The sequence below is a fragment of the Nylanderia fulva genome, unplaced genomic scaffold (genome assembly GCF_048542155.1).
Source record: "Nylanderia fulva isolate GAGA-0341 unplaced genomic scaffold, ASM4854215v1 Scaffold4, whole genome shotgun sequence".
Taxonomy (NCBI): domain Eukaryota; kingdom Metazoa; phylum Arthropoda; class Insecta; order Hymenoptera; family Formicidae; genus Nylanderia; species Nylanderia fulva.
Window position 1 is genome coordinate 6,810,683 of NW_028190476.1, and position 22,759 is coordinate 6,833,441.

At 32.2% G+C, this 22,759-nt stretch overlaps 1 protein-coding gene across 8 annotated transcripts in view; it reads left to right on the forward strand.

The window, feature by feature from the left end:
* Positions 1–22,759, forward strand: part of LOC114937813 (pleckstrin homology domain-containing family G member 5) — a 193,269-nt gene that overhangs the window by 84,817 nt on the left and 85,693 nt on the right. Inside the window, exon 2 of one of the 8 annotated variants that reach the window (XM_029311458.2) lies at positions 17,409–19,703. The exons of the other annotated variants lie outside the window; for them this stretch is intronic. Coding sequence (XP_029167291.1) covers positions 19,659–19,703 — 45 coding nt within the window. The 5' untranslated portion in view covers positions 17,409–19,658. The remainder of the gene's footprint in view (positions 1–17,408; positions 19,704–22,759) is intronic. 8 annotated transcript variants of the gene reach the window in all.

A 22,759-nucleotide genomic window follows, 5' to 3' on the forward strand; every position in this document is an offset into this window, starting at 1 on the left:
GATTGCGCAAATGGCAAGCAGACATTTTGCAAATTGAAAGCGCGATTCGAGAAAAAACTAGTTAGAGAGCGAGAGAGAGAGAGAGAAAAACACGTCAATATAAAATCAATTCGCGGAGTTGCGTATCAACTTTTAATCCTTAAATATTCCCTTCACGTTATTTATATATGTATATTCATATAACGCGTTTTTCAATAACGGATTCTGACACGTGAATACGCGTGGTAAATCCCTGATCGCCGGATTCTGCCGATGGCCATTTTTTTTGGCTTCCCTTAATTGCCGTGCGGATATATTTCAACATTTTACAACATTTATATTAACAATTGAATCTCAATTTCTATTGTATTAAATATCAATTACATTTCCGTCTATTGTGATGCTGTAAATGAAACCTGTCTCTCGTGAGGATGTTATAAATGAAGCGTTTCAAATTTTTTTTTCTCTTCGAACGATCTAGTAGTTTGCCGTATTTTTCCCCAAAAAAACATTACGCAGAGATGTACAAACGATTCGAATGTTGAAATAATTCGCGCGAATATTATATTATCGGATTATCTTTTTACAAACATGAGGAGAGCGAGACAACTTTTTCTAATCAAATTTATTCGTCTCTCTGAAAATGTTACACCTTGACATTTATGATGTGCAGCGAGACATGTATCTACATGCATGAACGTCCGCAGGATTTTTTTCAGGAATAGGGGTATGATTAAAATTTTTTTGTTTCTTATTGTTTGTTTTTTTGTAACTTTTTTAATTTAATTTTTTTATTATTTTCATTGTTTTATATTAAATATGCAAATAAATTCCAGTGTTTATTCAAAAGGAGAGTAAATGCTTAATTTTTTGATGAATTTCAATAATGAGAGACAAATGATTCTTCATGATGATTCTTTGTCGAAAATTAAATATATGCTTCTCCTTGTGGAGTGAAACTTATCTAAAGGGGAAGATAAAAACATTTTTATTTTTTTCTTAAAAATTAAATTTGATTTTATTGAAAAAATTAAATAAAAAAAGTTTCTAAAGGAATCAAGCTTTCAAACGCATATTTTTAAATGATCACATTCCGATTCCGTTAACAAGTTCTAATAAAAAAATTGAATAGAGGTTTTTAGTTTCATCCCTTTATAACGATACGAGAAGATAAACAAATAGTAATGATTTTTACTAGTGGAAAATATCCACTAAATTTCATTTTTCTTAATTTGTCTATTTGAAAAAAAAAAAATTAAAAACCTAATTCTCACTTCCCTTTCAAGGAAGTTAACTCCTCAGGGAGGGATATAGGGAGAAAAATATGTATACATGAAAAACCACTCTTATAATCTTCGAGAGAATCAGTTCCTAAAGTTTTTCGCATTTATTTAGAAACACCTTGTATCATGGGAGTCCGCAGAATTTTTTCCAAGAGAGAGCATAATTAATTTTTTTTATTTTTTAATTTTTGTTCTTTCTTCATTTTTTTGGTTTATTTTCATTTTTTATGCTGAATATGCAAATAAATTGTAGTGTTTTACTGATTCCAAGGGCAGGGTGTCTGGCTTTGTCAGGGAATTTTATAAATCTGGAATTGTCAGGGAAAAAAGTGAGGACATTTTACTATTTATCACATTATTCTACATTTGTCTCAATAATTTGAAATTTTTTATTAAATAAATTTGACTCCCAGCACGCTAATTTTCTGTGTTGTTAAAAATCGGTTCATCTACAGCGTTTTCCTTAATTTATGTTTTCATCGTCGTATTATTTTATTTCAATGTGTTTAATAGAGACAAAACTAACAAAATTTGATATAATATAAATAAAAAAGATGATTATTTAAATAGTTTATAGTGACATGTTTGTTTCGATTATCCTACATAATGCAGATTGTATAATTGATTTAAATTTTTGTTTTTTTAACTTCCGAACCTTTTCATTGTTGACAAAAATATCTCAAGAATTTCACGATTTAACATTTAATTGAATTATCATATAGATAAATGCAAATTATATATTTGGAAAAATAATACGCGGAGAGAATTTTTTCTTAGAATTTACCCTGCAAATCATGGACAATATGGAAGAATTTTATAAGAATTTTTCTGATTAATATATATCACAATAAAAAATATTAATATGTACATATTAAATTTTACTATATACATAGTAAAATTCATCGAACATATTTTATATTTTATTGTGGTAGATATTACTATTTTTATTGCGGTAAATATTAATCAGAGACATTCTTTTAAAATTCTTCCAATAAAATTCTCTCTGTGTACTAAAAAGTCTAAATAATACTAAAAGGGAAAAAATTAATTTCTGGTTTTGGAAAATCTGAAAAAGTCGGGGAATTTTTTTCATTGAGTCTGCTGAACACCTTGAAGGGGGATTCCTTTGCAGATGCCCATATATATCTACACTGAGAGAATTTTCTCTTAGAATTTACCTTAAAAATCATGGCAATCGTGGGACAATGTGATATTGGAAGAATTTTATGAGTTTCTCTAATTAATATTTACCAGAATAAAAAAATATTAATATCTACAATAAGATATAAAATATGTTCAATTAATTTTCCTATATACATAGTAAAATTTATTATGTACATATTATGTACATATTATGTACATAGATATAAAATATGTTTGATTAATTTTCCTATATACATAGTAAAATTTATTATGTACATATTAATATTTTTTGTGGTAAATATTAATCAGAGAAATTCTTATAAAATTCTTCCAATATCGTATTGTCCCACAATTAACATGATTTAGGGTAAATTCTAAGAGGAAATTCTCTCCGTGTATTATATACATATATTGATACAAAAAAAACACTGCATGTATAACACGCGGTGTCTATAGATATTATCTAACGGCAGACACGTCGGCAAGTGGAGAAGGATTGCGTAGGGCAAGCACTAATGCATAAATTAACAGTTTCTGTCGGCGGCGAAACGCGCCGCCGTTCGTTTCGATCGAATTCGCTATCGATCCGTCGCGTCGCGTCGTCGTTTAACGGGGGTTGCATTCGATCTCGAATCCGCTTGGTACCGCTTGGCAAAACTGGCGCAACTCGACTATCAATTTCCCGGCGATTTGCACGACGCGTGGCATCACGGGGCGGTTCTGTACTTTGTTTTCGATGGCACGAGCCCGCACAGCTGACGGCACAATCGATAATTACGAGATACCATCTCCGGACGACGATCCATTTCATCTGTCTTTCTCTCCTGTGGAAGAGGAGAAATCGCCTCCGACGATGTTCGCGGTTTTTTAGTTTTCACCTCGCTGGAAACTATCGGCATTTTCGACCATTCTTTCTGCTCGATGAGTCTTCTGGGGAGATACATAGATGCTAGTCTTTTGTATATTGGATAGGGTGCGCAGGAAAAGAAACAATTCTGCAGTTATCACCTCTTGAAAGTGAAATATACCGAGAGAGAGAGAGACTAATATTGCTCCAACGAGAAGTTTGCGTGTCAAATGTATGCAGTGTTGTGCTTGGGTGATTTTAAAATTAGCTAGATAAAGATGAGATGAAAATATATTTTTAAAATCTCAGATAAAATAAAGATGACTTTGTTTTAAATGTGTCTAGATGAAAGATAAAATTGTATGGCGATTCATCTAGATAATTTTTAAGACCGCTTATGTAAACATAGTTGTAAAAAAATATAAATTATAATAAGGATATAAAAATATATGTATTCACATTTTTATTTATAAATTATCTGAAAATTATTCTAGATAATTTAATATTTTCTTTTATCTAAGATATAGATATAAATATAATACATATTTTTATTATTTATATAAAGATGACGCCAACACTTCATCTAAATGATCATCTATATAATTCTATTTTATTTATATAACAGCAAATACTGAATGTCTTTGGCGAGAGACTGTTTTTTCTAATAATATATTGAAATAATACAGAGTGTTGAAAGCTTTTGTAATATATACGAAATTATTGTTCTTTAAGCTGTAAAGTACACATTGTAGGAAGGTATCATTTATTTTATATTCTCGAGTAGTTTAGAAGACTTCTTCCTTGGGAACACTTGGACTTTTATTGCACCTTACGAAAGAGTTTACAATTATCCCCTTTACGATACTTTAACAACTTTTCTTTCCATAGTTATTAAATCTTCGTAATTTAACCTCGCGCTAATATCTGTTCTTTTTTTTGCACACTTTATTTGCACAAAACCTGCGTTTGCAGTAAACACTTGAATTGGAAAAATTTTCTCAGACAGATTCTAATTAAAAAAAACAAATGCAAGATAAAAATATAAAAATATTGAGTGTGTAGACTTAACACACAGTGTGCGTATACAGGATGTCCCAAATTTCATAATTAACCTTTTAGGGGCAGATTCCTGGAATCATTTGGAGATAATTTTTCCTTAGCGAAAATGTCAAGGTACTATAATTTTAGAATTATAAACGATTAAGAATAAAGATTTGCGCAAACTAAGTCTTGTACACTGAAAAAAATTTAACTTGAATTTTAACTAAATTATTCTCTCGTTAATTGAGCATATATTAGTATTTAAGTCAAATATATGTTTGGTCAGATTTAATATATTATATACATTTAATTATATATATATATATATAAAATATTTTTATATGTTTACAAAATAATATTTAGTTAACAAAATAATATTTAGTTGAAATGTTTAGTCAAGTTAACAAATTTTTGTTTCAGTGTAAAAATAAAATATCAACAAAACCACATTTGTCAATTAATTTCAAGTAGTTTACTTTAAAGGGATGCTGCCGCAGTTCTATTTTATCAACTTTAAGTTAGGTTAGATTCACTTTTTATTGAATATACAGATTGAAAAATCCTTTACAATAAAAGTACTGATAATAATGAATTCTTTCATGTCATCTCTATTGGGAGCGCCATATTTTGTGCACAAATAAACTGCAGAACTTTTGTATTAAATAACTATTGTTACGAGCTGATGCAAGAGGCCGATAAAAACTGTAATTTTTTAATTTTTATTGCTTTTCTATACGAAATTACAGCGCTCCTCGTTCATTATTATCAGTACTTTAATTGTGGAGAAGGATTTTTCAATCTGCATAGCCAATAAAAAGAAAAGCCCTTGAACTCGAAGTCGTTAAAACAGACATGGTCAGCTTCCTCTTAATAGAATTTTTTTATTGAAGGCTTTTGCTAGTTACAAAAAATATGCATCGTGACAAGAATTGAGAAAATGCAACAAATAATTTTCGCTGAAGAAAACGTCGTTTCCAAATGATCCCAAGAATCCGAAAGGTCAATTATGAGTTTTGGACTCCCTGTATGGGGGCGCGAAATTTTTCAAAGCGACGCGACGCATCTGTTGATGCAACAAATGCATCTGACATTCGCGGGAGACTGCGGCGTTGCATTCTTGCGCTGCGACCGATATTGAATATGTTTTGCTTTATTGAAAACTGATTTATGCCGCCCTGAGTTCCGGCACTCAATCCTGTCCTATATTGTCTCTCTATTACTCACCGGCGCCGCATTCAATGTGGTCATTTCGTAGACCGCAATTTCGATTCTCTCCGTCGCTCCCTGTGACGTGTTTCACTTGTGCATCACGATACGTGTATATGTGTGTATCGGAGAGACGATTTTCATGCATTGGATTGCTATTTTCGGAAGAAACGTCCGCGCGTTGCGACATCAACGTGAAACGCGATTGCATTTCGCATTTATTAGCGCGTACATAATTTTGACTCGCAGTTAGAATTCAATCACATTTTCCTACATTAGTCCCTCGCGCAATAATTATTTTACTTCAATTTTAATATTATATTTCATGTTATTATCTTCAATTTGATTTCTTTCGACAATTTTATTTAGACGGATTCGAGGCCAAGCTCTTTAATGGCATACATTTTCCTACATTAATTCCTCGCGCAATAATTGTATATTATTCTACTTCAATTTTAAAATTATCGATAATAATATTTTGATATTATTATCTTTAATTTATCTTTGATTTCTTTCGCAATTTTATTGGAACGAATTTATGGCATGCGACAAAGCTCTTTTAATAGCGTTCACATTTTCCTACATCTCGCGCAATAATTTTATATTATTCTACTAAAATTTTAATGTTATTAATAATCTAAATTAATAACATTTTTAATATTATTATCTTTAATTTGATTTCTTCTGCAAATTTTATTTAGACGAATTCCGTGGTTAAGCGAAGCTCTTTTAATGGCGTTCAAATTTTTTCCTACATCTCGCGCAATAATTTGATATATTATTCTATTTAATTTTAATATTATTAAAAATCTAAATGAACAATAATATATTTTTAATATTATTATTTTTAATTTGATTCTTTTCGACAATTTTATTCGACCGAATTCACGGCCAACGAAGCAAATATTTTCGTTTTTTTCCGCGCATTCTGCCCTCGAAGCTTTTAATAGCGTTCGATTTCGTGCTGCTGCAAAAGAATCCCGAATATTCGCGCGAAGGGCTAACAAATAGCGTCACATTTACGTCGGGTCTCGCTCACATGTGCCGAACGCGATTTCACGTAGAAGTGGTATTATTCGCACGTTAGAGGAACTCGCGTCTCTTGCGCGAAACGACGCCACCATATGTCCGCGCAATTCCCGCGCGTAATAGTAATGACTCACTCGACGCGCCAAGGCGTGCCCGCGGTGCGATGGATCATGCAATCGTACATTCAGCTGTATCGATTCGAAACGATGCGCTAAACAACATTTCTACGATCGTAGAAAATATTCAATTGCATGGGATATACGCGCGCACGTGTGCTTAATTCGATGTATCGAACAGTGTGTTTGCTGTTATCTGAATGAAATTTTACACACGGAGAATTTTCTCTTAAAATTTACCCTGAAAATCATGGTAATCGTGCGACAATATGGTATTCGAAGAATTTTATAAGAATTAAATAAATTAAATAAAGAATTTTATAAGAATTAAATAAATTATAATATTTTTGGTATTGGAAGAATCTTATAAGAGTTTCTGATTAATATTTACCACAATAAAAATATTATGTTTATAGTAAAATTTACTATGTATATAGTAAATTGTACTATGTATATATTAATATTTTTGGTATTGGAAGATTCGTGTTTGGTATTTTATGGTATTGGAATCTTATAAGAGTGTCTGATTAATATTTACCACAATAAAAATATGTTCATAGTAAAATTTACTATATACATAGTAAATTTTACTATGTATATATTAATATTTTTGGTATTGGAAGATTTGTGTTTGGTATTTTATGATGTTGGAAGAATCTTATAAGAATTTCTCTGATTAATATTTACCACAATAAAAATATTAATATGTACATAGTAAAATTTACTATGTACATAATAAATTTTACTATGTACATATTAATATTTTTGATATTGGAAGATTCGTGTTTGGTATTTTATGGTATTGGAAGAATCTTATAAGAGTTTCTCTGATTAATATTTACCACAATAAAAATATTAATATGTACATTATAAATTGTACTGTGAAAATATGTAAATTTATGTTAGATAAGATAAAGATGATTTTGAATTTAAATATATCTAGGTAAAAGATAAAAATATATGGTGGTTCATTTAGATAACTTCTACAGATAATATTATTTTTAAGACTGCTAATATAAATACAGTTATTAAAAAATATAAAATATAAAATATATGTATATTATAATAAAAATATATTCATATTTTATACTACTTAAGTTCCACTACTTAAATAAGTATTTTTATGTGTAATGACTCTAAACCAAATTATCTGAATATTATTCTAGATAATTTAATGAAGTTATCTAGTAATATAGTAATACTGTTTTTATCTAAGATGCTATTACATATTTTTATTATCTATGTAAAGATAAGACGACGCCCAGTGTTTGCTGTTATCTAAACAAAATTATCTAGACGATAATTTTGGTGTCATCTTATTTTCATATAGATAATAAAAATATGTATTACCTATATTTGCATCTCAGATGAAAAAAGTATAATCTTAAAATTATCTAGAATAATTTTCAGATAATTTTCTACATATTTTCATCTCATCTTTATCTCATTTTTAGCTAATTTTAAAATCATTTTAACACAACACTTGTATCGAAACTTCTTGAAAATATACATCATTTCGAGGAAAATGTCTCAGACATGTCACAATATTGTGAAATTGTGAAACTTTTCTCTGATCTTAAAGCGTGCCTACTTTGAAAAAAAAAATAATTCATCGCAAGAATAAAATTTTATTATTTAAAATATATTATTTTAGAAAATCAGGATAAAATTAATTTTTTTTCACAGAAAGGTTAAATATATAACATCTCGAATTACACTTTCGCCAGAGTTTATATTATCTAATCAATGACTTTATAAAATTGTTACAAGTTTCCAAGTTAGTTTATACATATTTCAAGCACGAATTGATAGATGTAAATTTATTTGATAAAGTTTCGAAGAAGAAGGTGCGCGAAAAATGTATAACACTTCGTAGACTCTCTCACATACGAGATGAAGTCTCGTACACTAGATTAATCGGCAATCGAAGCGAAAGGAGAAACAGCTGGTCGTTTCGTTCGCCAGAACGAAAATTGATCGCGCAAAGTCTCAAGAGTTTCGCGCAACGAATTTTCCGAGGAAACAAGTTCGTCCGAAGAAAATCCTCCGTTGTCCGCGCATAAATTGCATATTTATTTTACATAAACTTCGGTCTATACTCACTCGCATAAATTGTTCCAAGATTTTAATCTACACGGTGGCATTGCAAATGACGGCAATGCCAGGCAATCAAAATAGTAGTTCAACAGATAAATATTGTACATGGTTTCTCATTATTGACGTCACATACTCACCCGACGTTATCGTTCGACTTTTAGATCACACAAACAAGGTCGCAGTAATGGATCGTTTTCTAGTCCTCGTTCTTATAAAATAATTTTCACACACACACACATACACTAAAAAAATTTAGTTAATTCTTTTAAGTATTTATTTCAATACTGTCAAATAAATCATTTATTTGAAACTAATAATATTTAACGCAAAATGAAATAAAATAAAAAACCATAAATTCACGAGCAAAAAATATGGGTGGTTAAATATTAAGCGATATTTGAGTTTTCCATCACTTTAATCAAAAAAACAAAATCAATAAACGTTTCGACTTCACAAAGTCTTCCTCAGTATAATATAATAAAGTAGAATAAAATAAACTCGCACGCATTTTAGTGTTTAAACCTCTTAAAGTGAAATTACCAATAATGAAATAAGTAAGATTGATACGCAACATTTCGGTCGAATTAATACATTTAAAAGCTGCAGTCTATCCGTTTCTCTTGAGTAAAATAGATGGTCAAATAGGTGTTAGTAAAAAAGATTTTTTAATAATATTTATTTCGTATAAAAAATATTTATTTTATATAAGAAAATTCTTTTCAAAACAAATAAATATTTATTTATCTTAAATAAATGATTTATTTGACAGTATTGAACTAAATATGTATCAATTTAATAAATTCTTTTTTTAGTGCAGAAAGATAAAATTTACTGTACAAAGTAAAAACGCAATTTTCATCAATAACAAGTATAATTTTACGAATATTAATCATTTAAATTATGAATTTATTTATTTGCACCATTAAAAGCTCGGTCTTTTTACATACACCGAAAGAAAGATCTGTTAACTTGATTTTCAACTAAATATAATTTTGTTAATTGAACATATAAAAATATTTAAATTAAATATAACATATTGTAATTTTTAGTTGAAAGGTTTATCAAGTTAACACATTTTTTTCAGTCTTATTTATCAATATTTCGAAACTCTAAAAATATGTCTTATATGGAACCCCTAATTTTATAAAAATCCAGACACTAGTCACAAAATACTATGAAAGTTACTCTGTTGTATTAAAATTCAAAATAATCTTAATAAAGTACTTAAAATCGCGGTGCGTCAGTATTTCGCGCCGCGAGAAATTTCAGAACGTAAAATGAAATTTAGCCAACTATATAAAGTAAATCGCAAAATCAATATACTCGCTCTCGCGAGAGCGAAACTTTCTATGCAAGGTGGAAATAGATTCAAATGGCAATGATCGATGCAACCAACTCCGAGTGGAAAGACAGAGGCGAATAATTTTCGAGAAAATCGGCGAAGGCACGTACGTCCGAATTCGGAAAGAGTGAAGCTCCAAATAAGTGTAAAATGTGCGAGTTGAAAATGTTTCATAGTTTCACTGCGTACTCTTTTCTTCCTTTTTCCCCCTTGAGCAATATTGCGCAATTTACTTGCTTTGTTTATCGATGCGAGAAACAGCAATTAATTATTATCGGTGATAATCTTGTTTAAATTCACTACAGAATGATTATTGCGTTATTAGTCTCTATGTATGTATAAATAGTTCTATATCGGATTATATCGAACATTGCGATAAAGTCCACAGAGAGTAGATTAGGGGCCGGACGAAGCTAATTAGGCCAAGTTGCCGAGCGATGAAGATATTATCGATGATACGATCGATATATCTATTCTTCATCGTTGTGTCAGAGATTCCGGCTCGTCTTGAATGGACGAATCGTCTTGTGGAATTTCCCTTATATATAATACTAGGAATGTCGATATAGAAAAAATAGAATTGGAGAGGGAGTGCATCAGGCGAGATTCATAATGTTTTTTTTTTTTTTTTTCGTTGCAAATCACGTGATCGATCAACGTCCCATCGTCCCTTAATGGCCGCCGAAAGTCGCCAAAGTACGAATCCAGCGTGGGCAATTCGTTTTCATCGAAACAAAATTACGTATCCCTTTCTTTCGCAAATTGAGATGTCTCGATGAAGGAAATCCCTTTCTGGATCGCGCAAGATGCAAACAATTTATTCCAAATCAAGTTTCCTGTATATCTCGAAGCTCTGCATTAATAGTAATTATAGACTCGAAACATGAAATAAACAGATGTATATCAGAGACTACATTTTGAAAGAAATATTTTCGAAATGAATGCATTCTCGAGATATTCATGAAATTTTTATTTGTCATTTATTTAAAAAAGAAGAAGAAGTAGAGTCATACACATATATGCAAATATTAATGAAGAAACAACGTAATTTAATTTACAATTTTTTCCTTAGAAAGTTTATCTTAACGTGAAATAGTGAAATTTTAAACGTCGTCCATACAATGTTTTGCAGCGAATTTTCGATATTGAAAAAACAATTAATAATTCATCATACATAAATCATAGTAAATCGTATTTTATTGTCTGTTATAAATTTTTCGTCTGTTATTTACGTTGCATGAAATATTTCAATTGAAATGCAACCCCCAAAAAATGAAAAAGCACAATACTCGAGTAATTTTTTTCCATGTTAAAAGTTCGGTCTTTTTGCACGGATATATATGGGTGAAAATTCGCACTAAAAAGAGATTCGCGCGAGAGAATGTAATTAATTCTCGTCAAATGAATATTTAGATGCACACGCGGCATTTCATGTGACATTTTACGACAATGGGGAAACGCTCATGTCGTACCACCTGGGACGCGGTTTTAATGATCAACTTTCAATAGAAGGCTCTTCAATGATATTGAGATTGACATTCGTTTCATTGTCCAGCATGATGGACGTTTATTTAGACGCGTGCGTTTTTTTTTTCAGAAGTGTGTACTTTGAAAATTGCGCGGTTTTTTTAAATTTATAATTTACAAGTTGACAGCGTATAGTAGAATTCTTTCTCGGTCTGTTGACATCTTTCAAAAATCTATTTCTAAGAAATATTCCATCGCAAATTGCTAATCTTTTTCTCAGTGTTAGAGTTTCTCAAATTAAAAGGATGCTGCCGTTGTTCCGTTTTACCGATTTTCAATTAGGTTAGATTCACTTTTTATTGAATATACAGATTGAAAAATCCTTTACAATGAAAGTACTGATAATAATGAATTCTTTCATGTCATCTCTATTGGGAGCGCCATATTTTGTGCACAAATAAACTGCAGAACTTTTGTATTAAATAAGTATTGTTACGAGCTGAGGCAAGAGGCCGATAAAAAAAACTAATTTTTTAACTTTTATTGTTTTTATACGAAATTACAGCGCTCCCTGTTCATTATTATCAGTACTTTAAGTGTGGAGAAGGATTATTCAATCTTTAGCCACAATAAAAAGGAAAGCTCTTGAACTCAAAGTCGGTAAAACAGTCATGATCAGCCCCTTAAAGGTATTTTTGAGATGTTTTGACGCGAATGGCTGCAAAAAATGTATGATTTATCACGGCGCGATTACGATTATACATTTTTTTCTGGAGAGAGAAACGATCGTGAGGGGGAAAATGTGTATTTATAAAAATTGAAGCGTCGAAGAGAAGCTTTCATTACGAACGATGACTCCGCAGCTTTATAGCGAAGGGGACGAATCAAAGGATCGTCCTTGGCATGTGCAAAAAAAAGCACTTTAAGGATACGTTTCCTTCTCCCATCTTTAATCGTTTCTACGCCTGACCGACTAATGGCATGAAAAAGCGAAACGTCACTGCAAACTGACATATATGGATTGCATCGAATTATTAAGAAGACCGAAACTTGCCGCACGAGTTTAAATTCCCGAAACCGATACAATTTAATTTTGAATAATATAAAAAAATCGGCAAGACAGTGATATATCGATGAAACGCATTCATTGTTCACACACAGAGAGAATTTTCTCTTCGAATTTACCCTGAAAATCATGATAATCCTGGGACAATATAGTATTTATTTCGATACTATCTAATAAATCGCTTATTTGAAACTAATATTAATATTGATTTAGTGTGAAAAATATGTATTTTATGTAAGAAAATTCTTTTCAAAACAAACAAATTTTATTTGTTTCAAATAAGTAGTTTATTAGGCAGTATTGAAATAAATATTTATTGAGTTAATAATTTTTTCTTCAGTGTAATAGTTTCTCTGATTAATATTTATCACAATAAGGATATTAATATCTATTACAATAAGATGTAAAAATATGTTTAATTTTCTATGTATATATATTAATATTTTTTATTGTATGATAAATATTAATTTTAGAAAAACTCGTAAAATTCTTCCAACACCATATGATCCTACAATTAATATGATATTCAGGGTTCTGAGATAAAATTATCTCCGTGCACTCTTCGAGATATTTAAATTGTAGAGCCAATTGCATTTTTTTAATTTACTTACGCCATATAATTATATTATGCACAAGGCGCAATTAAATATATATTTTCTTTCTCTTCGAAATATAATATATACATATTATAAATTGTAATGAAGTTCATTATAAATTGCAATAAATTTGCCCATACAACAGAGGCGAAAAGATTGATGTGACAGAAGCTGGCAGATAGATTTTAAATAAAATGTTAGGGAAAAAAATATTATGTCAAATTAAATGAAAAACTCATTTTACGCACGCAAATTTGGCGCGGTCTCTTTATATTACGCTGACCCATTTCCGTCAGACTCAAACTGAAACAGTCGAGAGAAACAGTTAAATTGGTAATGGAGGATCCATAACAGGGCCGTGTAATACGATAGGAATTTCGCCATTTGCGAAAGTCAGATCGCGAATTCTCGACATTTAGTCGAGAATTTTCGAATGCACGTAAGCATTCGTCCCGACGTTTCGCGGAACTGAAACTTCTATATGCATCAACTTCTTCGCAACACTTGACGGGCACGCAAGGAATTTCGTTGATGCAGTCACACGTCTATTTTTTTATAATAAATTGCGCCATTACATCGAGCGAGGACTTAATCGAGTTTCGAGCTACTTTCGATTAATTTTATCGAGCGAAAATGCGCGAATTTCGCGCATGTCTCTTGTAGAAGATACTTGTCTTGTCGAGATTACAAGCTCTCGGGTAAATTTGCCTCTCTAATCTCTCCTATCTCAGTTATTTCGTGAGAAAGGATTAGCGTAGTGCAGTTATGTGTCAATTTAAAGACAGCGATTGCAGTTAATCTGCTTAAGGGGGCCTCTATAGAAAACTAAAAATAAGGTGTTTTTTGAGAATTTTTTTGATAAAAATTGCGTAGCGGATCACTCTAAAACTTTTAAGCATTTATTATTAAATATTTATAAATACAAAAAAAAATTGTTTCAGTTAAAAATATAGAGGTCGCTCTAAAAAATCTTACGAAATTAAAAAACCAAAATTTTTCTTATTATTTATAAAATTATGTCGTCGATGAATCAATAAAATAAGAAAAAAGTATAAAATGGACAATATGGTGGAACTTAGAATTAGAACGAAATAGTAAGATCGACAATGTAATTTCATAATTAATAAGTAAATTTTTAGTTTTTTAATTTTAAAGGAAAATTTGAAGATATTCGACGGCAAAAAAATTCCTTAAAGGCGATCTTCACAATCCATATTTCTAACTAAACAAATTTTTTTATATTTGCAAATTTTTAATAATAGATGCCTAAAAGTTTCAGAATGATTCACTGTAAAGTTTTTCCAAAAAAATCTCGAAAACCAATTTTATTTTTAGGTACTCTAAAGCAGGCGTCCTCTTTAAAAATTTATTTTAAAACTACTATTTAAAAATATTCAAAATTTTATTTTTCGAATTCTAGTGTAAATAAGCAAAATATAATTTCCTTGACAAAATAATTATATTTTAGGTAACAATAATTTGATATAAAATTTTTGATTGCCTTTTATTAAAAAAATCAACAATAGATTGCGTTTTCGATGAGACATTTCGCACTTCTGAAATTCCCATGTTTTCCATTTATTCCTTAGAATGAAAGAACATGACCCAGGAAGGTGCGACCATCATTTTCGATGATATCTTAGCCCTTCAATTAACTCTCACATAGAGAACCTCCAAATCTTGCTCGGTGACCTGAATTCAACGCTCACACGCTCGATTAATTAGTCTCCACGAGTGGCAGTAGTCCTTTCTCTCTCGCGAAGGTATCTGAGACACGAGTGATCAAATCATACTTTGGATTTAAATTTCATATTACATTGCAGAGCGTTTCTATTTTATTTTTCTTGATTTTTTCCTTTTTTTTAAATAATTGTTTTGTTTGAATCTTCAACTTTTCCTATTTGCGTTTTATATATTTCTGAAAATATATGTAAAACAGAGGAGAGAAAAAAGTAGGGAAATTAAATAAATTTTTCACACAATATAAAATTATTTTATATAAATTATACATTTTTCTAAGCACAAGTTTTTCATTCTCTCTCTGTAATCTCATGAAAACGAATTACACGTTTAAATTTCGAATATTTTAATAGCAAAAGGATTTATTACGACGCTTACATAATGCATTTGGCGGTTTAAAACATGATGCTAGATAGTAATATAATCGGGCATAAACGTCGTCATGTTAATATAATAAGGTGAAAATATTCATAATATCCGTAGCCATGCTTTTCAAGAATTTTGATAAATATCTCACACAACAGAAGCCGCGATTGTGTTTTGATTTTATATTACAATCTGAAGATTATCTTTTGTTATTCATTGTCATTTCGTTTTGGCTTATACTATACCTAATATTTAATGCCGTCAATCAAAGTTTATACATTAATAATTATCGGATATTTAAATATAATCTTCTTTAGTCGTAACTTTATGAAAAGAGATCGCCCTAAATTTTTACTACATTGAAAAAAAATTGTTAAATTGTTAACAATTTTGTTAATTAGATATATAAAAATATATAAATTAAATATAACATGTTAAATCGAACAAAACATATATTTGACTTAAGGGAATGCTGCCGTTGTTCTGTTTTACCGACTTTAAGTTAGGTTAGGTTCACTTTTTATTGAATATACAGATTGAAAAATCCTCAAAAATCCCAAGTACGAATCTTTTGATACAGGCTTTTAATCTCACTTTTATTACTGCTGTATTATTCTTTCATATCATCTCTATTGGGAGCGCCATATTTAGTGCACAAATAAACTGCAAAATTTTTGTATTAAATAAGTATTGTTACGAGCTGATGCAAGAGGCCGATAAAAAAACTGTAATTTTTTAACTTTTATTGGTTTTTTATACGAAATTACAGCACTCTTCGTTCATTATTATCAGTACTTTAATTGTGGAGAAGGATTTTTTAATCTGTACAGCCAATAAAAAGAAAAGCCCTCAAACTCAAAGTCGGTAAAACAATCATGATCAACATCTCCTTAAACCAATATGTGTTCAATTAACAAAATAGTAATTTAGTTGAAAGGTTTAGTCAACAATTTTTTGTGGTGTACCAAGAAAAGATTTTAAATTAATTGCAAAATCTATAAATGAAATGATTAGGTTTCAGAGACGTCTTATAAATGAGTGCACTGTATTTGATGTTATTGTTTGGCGTTTATTGCAGTAACGTTCAAATACCGATTCGTAATCCTCTTCAAATCCGTATCAAAATCATTTAACCGAATCTTGCGCTATCTGCAATTGATCCTATCGATGCCTTCAGGGTAGATCAGAACGTCCTTTGTGATATCCAATACTGCAAATTCTCCGCATTGTCTCACGAGAATGAAGGAATATCGAGATAGCACGACTAATTTCTGTGCGCCAGGTACAGATTTTGGCAAACTAAAATAAAACAATTGAACAAATATCTGAGGATATTTATTTTATTCAATTTTATGATAAGAGAAAATACCGAATATATATAATTTTAATATTAATATATTTTTTTATAATTGTTAGACCCAAAATGAACAAAATTAGATTGCTAAATTTAAATATATAATTAAATTTAATTATCTTCTAATTTGGTTTATTTAGAGCCTAACAATTGTAAGAAATACACTATTATACAATATTAAAATTATATATAAATATAGACAGGGTGTCTCTAAATAAGTGAAAAATTTTAGATGATTCTTTGTCGAAAATTAAGGGGAGGAATTAAGTTTTTATTTTTTTTTTCTCTTTACAAATTAAACAAATTAAAAAAATGAAACTTGGTGGATATTTTCCACTAATGAAAAGGATGTTTATTAATATTTTTTGAAATAAAAAATTAATTTTTATCTCTCTCTTTAAAAAAGTGTAACTTCTTAGAGCATATATTTATATAAGAAACCTTTCTTAATTTTCGACAGAGAATCATCTAAAATTTTTCGCGCTTATTTAGATATACCCTGTATATATATTTTTTATATAATATTATATGTCACGCAAATTTTGAGATATATAAGAATATACAAGGTTATTAATCATTAACTATGCACATGCAAAAGTTGCAAAACATTGTATATTTCCTGCAAGACTCGATTTTCCGCCGTTTTATCGGAATTGCATCTCGTGTATCAGGTGTGTCTCTCATTCCGTAATTTAGTAATAAACTTTTTAATAGACACGATCGATTGGTTATGCAGATACCAGGCATTACATCGGGCTGTCGTCGCAAATTAAATAATGCGCTCCCCTGCATTGAAGAAAAGAGCGCAAAGAGTTAAAGCAAAAAAAGAAAGCAAGAGAGAGGCGCGATATAATCGAGAAATATCCCGCTGCCGAAAAAGCGGATGATATAATTACTGGCGAAACGTTCGATCGATTTCTCGGCGGGAAAGTCCGAGGGATCCCGCCAAGTTGTTTCTTCACCGGCGCGGCGGCGAGCCTTGAAGCACCGATCGATCACTCGAAGGATACAGCAACCCTTCGAGACGCGTTTCAGCGCCCTTGGCCCGATTCGCGCCATTAATAAACTCGAAAAAAAAAGCAGGCCGAAAATTAAATCCTTGAGAGCGCGATAGTCGAGCTTTGTTCGTTCCGCGGGCGAACAAATCGGGCTTCCCCGACTAATCCGATTGCGAGCGGAGGCCGCGGCTTCCATACTTGAGGAAATTTCAATTAAAGTTGCTCGCCGTGCCAGCCCACGCACGGCACATCAGGATATCCACGTGATATCGCGAAATCAAGAATAGCGCGTCGATCCGGATTTCTCACTTTCGGAGATCAACGCGCACGTGAATCCACGAAGCTATCCCGACGAAAGCGGAGCTCGAGCGCTTTATTGTGAATAAAAGAAAGAACGCAACAATAATATACAATTTGTTTTTCAAGCTTGATGAAACCTCAATGATTTGAGCGAAGGAGCCTGAAGAGGAACCCTTCGTTGACAGCTGTGTCGAGAACCCCGGAAATCGATCCCTCGCTCGAGCGATCGCGATACTTGCGGAACCACCTGCTCCCTCACGTACGCCTAATGTAACCTTCCATTTGTGCGAGGCGACGTGGGAACGTGACATCTCATAGAAACGAGCCCGGGAGAGGAATACGTGCTCTCTCCCGAGTTAGCTGGCCGTAATCTTCGGAACGTGAACTTTGACGTGGAGAATGAAAAGTTTTTCCGCGGAATATTTGCTCGGCGAGAACGCGTTTTGAAAAAGAAGGATAAGTTGGTTTGATCATCTCGTCGCGTGGGGGAAGAAAAACCCCTTTCCAAATATTTCAGATTGTGAGCAATATATATATATAATAATTTCCCTAATTGGGACGCTGAAAAAGCAAGAGCCTACAAAGCGGATGAGCGATATTGGTGAAGAAACATACCGCGTTTCCACTATCTGCACTAGCGGGAACACCGTATTTTTAAAGCCAACGAGATGTGTTTGTTTAGAGTCCAACTCGCGACGAGGCATTTCAAATTGAAATTGCTCGAAAACAACGCGTCACTGTCGCCACAATCGGCTTAATCATCATCGCAGCTTGCCTACGCATATAAAGTGCAAATTACCGCGGCTTAAAAACACCCTTATGACAAATGTCTCTCGGAGGAAAGAGTGGGTTCTGAAAAAAGGGAAATAAAATAACAGCAAAGGTTCAAAAGAACCAACTACGCAGTGGAAATTTAATCGATGCACGGCAAAAAGGGAACGATAGTACACGAATAGCTCGAGTCGAGTAGCGACATATACCTCGGCTTCTATGTTTTTCGCGGCGGCAGGTTGTAAACAAATTTACGACCGGGAAGCACACTCCATCAAAATTATACGGCGCGTCGAGAGGAGAAAGAGAGAATAGGGAATTAAAAATAAATAATAAAAAAAAGAAAGAGGGACAGTTGTCGGGTGCCGGCTGTCGCGATCTCTCTCCGAATCGGTGCCCAACTAAGCCAGAGAGTGGAAGCGCCAGAGGAGGAGCGCAAGAGCGGCCTCGTCCGCGGTCTCGTACGGCGATTGAGCAGCGGAGGCGCCGGCCGATCGGGTCGCCAAGCCGACGGCGACAAGACGAGTCCCGGCGGCGATTGCACCCTCGTCGTAGGAGGACCTGGGGGAGCATCACCCGGGCAGCAGCAGGATCAATTGGTACCAGTGGGGACCGGAAGCGGAAGCACGGTGTCCGCGTCCGCGGGTACCCCGAGCCGACGGGCGAGCCGCGATCTAAGCCCCTCGAAGAGGTCGCAGGATGCTGCCGCGGTGGCCAGCCACGGGGGCGGAGGTGGTGCCGGTACCGCGTCGTCGTCGTCGTCGTCGTCCGGCGGCACCGGACAGGATTGGAGAAAGCTAGTGGGCAGCATAAGGCGCAAGGTGCGCCGGAAGACGGGACAGAACAGCTCCAGCATATCCGAGGCCGCTCTCCAGGAAACGACCAATCGCAATCAGGATGATTTTCTCAAGGCCGCGATGAGGATCTTCCTGGTGGTCTCGCCGCCGATGACGCGTGTTCAGGTAAACTCGCACGTTAACTGCACAGTAGAAACATTTGTGTTCTCTTGCTCAAAACGGTACCCGTTAACATTTTTTTCTAAATATTTTTTAACACATTCATGTGTTTGTTTAACATATTAATTAATAGTTATATAATATTATTTAACTATTTATATTATAATAATTATATAATATATATATAATAAATTATACATATAATAATTATATATATATATATATATATATATATATATATATTATATATTATAATAATTTAATAGTTTATAGTTTAATTGATTTATCATATAGATATATGCAAATTATATATTTGGAAAAAATAATACTAAAAAGTCAGGGAGAAAATGAATTTCTGGTCTTGGAAAATCTGAAAAAGTCAGGAAATTTTGTTAATTGAGTCTGCTGGACATCCTGTTTTAGTATTTTTTTAATATCTTTTTCCAGCCTTTGATTATTTTTGTGAAGAGCCAATACGAGAAAAAGTGGCTTTCTTTATAATCAATATTCGCGTATAAAAAAATAAAATATATAATATATTTTAGGATAAAAAAGAAAAGCTGATTTTTTATTATATTTCTTAAAGAAGCGAATAGTTAATGTTTATTTATACCTCTGGTTAATTGTAATAAAAATCTTTGTTTTTTTCGCGCGCATTTTGATTTTTTATTTCACATATTACACTGTTCAACAAAAAATGACTTCTCATCTGGAATTTTGAAACCAGATTCAGCATTCAAAAAACTACTAGTGTTTCAGAACTGGCGAAAAAATTTTTATAAACACATTCTTGGGATTATTTGAAAATGATTTTTCCTGAGTGAAAATGTCGATGTACCAATAATTTTTGAATTATAAGTTATTAAAAATAAAAGCATTCTTGTAAACTAAGCCTTGTGTAAATAAAATATTAAAATCACATTTTTCAATTAATTTTAGATAGAGTTTACTTAATAAAATTTTAATTTAAGATTTAGTTACAATGATGGCAAAAATTGGGAGCATACAAAAAATAATGACCTTCCTCGATATTTTCGCTGAGGAAAAATCGTCTCTAAATAATCCTAAAATTCTTTATATATAATTAATTTCTTTTAAATTAAAATGAAAAGGATTTCACAATTCGTGATACTCATAATGAAAGAATTGATATATATTATAATAATGTATATATAGATGAAGCTTTTCTCCTTTGAGAGATAAACTACAACGTTGCAATCTATATTCGCATAGTACTTTTTCTTAAGCAGATTGACCAAACCGAACAAAACATTTGACGAAAAAGAAACATTTGATATTACGAAAGGAAACAAGAAGATACTTGAAAGTTCCGCGTAACTCGAATGCAATCGCACGATCTATTTTATCGGACTTGATGAAAGAGACTGATAATTGCCTTACGGATTTAAGACCTAGATACGATTTGCTCTTTCAAAGGACACTCCGGATTTATATGATAAAATGAGAGATATTTCCTTTGTCATATTCTATTTAAAGTATAACAAGGAATGTATTATTATATTTATCTTCTCAACGATCGCAGTAATTTATCTTAAATCTCAGTTTTATGTACGTTAATTTTATATATACATATATATATATGTATATTACTCTATCGTTACACACTCATATTTCTTTAATCTTTATTAAAAAAATATGCACTTATTTATACTGAATTATATGAACAAGAGATGAATATCTCTCTTGCATGTTTTTTTATAATTAAATCAAATTAGATTCTTATTAATTATACATTTATAACGCTATGTTATGCAAGCATGACACGCCATTAGTTTTAACTCCGATATATGTATAATTTAAAAGTCACCGTGCGGAGCACACATGTGTGTCTCTGATAAATCACAATATAATTAATCCTTTAACACCCCGCAACACGAGTACCGATATCCATTATAGTCGTTCTCGCGATTAAATCGATCGAGAAATGCATTATTCGTCGACGAGCTGTCCAAAACGATGACACTTTATCGTTGATGAAATACAAAATGAATTTTCTTCAACAAAAAATACCGAACAATGTTTCGATTGCTACTAGATTTCGATTGTCACTAGACCAGATTTCGATTGTCACTAGATTTTTTATTATCACTAGATTTCGATTGTCACTAGACCGGATTTTCGCGTTCCTGATCGAAGAGCACGTTTGGGGAGGAGATGCGAAAATTTGAAAAATTTACATGCAGAAAATTAATCAATTTTTCGATTGCTACTAGATTTCGATTGTCACTAGACCTGATTTCGATTGTCACTAAACCGGATTTTCGCGTTCCTGATCGAAGAGCACGTTTGGGGAGGAGATGCGAAAATATGAGAAATTTACATGCAGAAAATTAATCAATTTTTCGATTGCTACTAGATTTCGATTGTCACTAGACCAGATTTCGATTGTCACTAGACCGGATTTTTGCGTTCCTGATCGAAGAGCACGTTTGGGGAGGAGATGCGAAAATATGAGAAATTTACATGCAGAAAATTAATCAATTTTTCGATTGCTACTAGATTTCGATTGTCACTAGACCTGATTTCGATTGTCACTAGACCGGATTTTCGCGTTCCTGATCGAAGAGCACGTTTGGGGAGGAGATGCGAAAATATGAGAAATTTACATGCAGAAAATTAATCAATTTTTCGATTGCTACTAGATTTCGATTGTCACTAGACCAGATTTCGATTGTCACTAGACCGGATTTTCGCGTTCATGATCGAAGAGCACGTTTGGGGAGGAGATGCGAAAATATGAGAAATTTACATGCAGAAAATTAATCAATTTTGCATTAGACAACTTGCGCGCTTCCTATCTCAGACGCTTCCTCTCTCAGGTACAAGTTGCCGAGTCAGATTACGGAAATTCCGCCGTAATGTACCGAGAGAGGATGATGCGTTATCTCGTTCGCCGCTCCGCACATTTGCTTCCGCCAGAATTTATCAATGAAATCATGCCTGAATACGCTCGAGTCGCATCGATCGTCCCGGTTAAACAACACCGTGATTTGTAATCTACGTTTCGCTTCGGCTACTCGATTTATTTTTTTTTTCTCTTT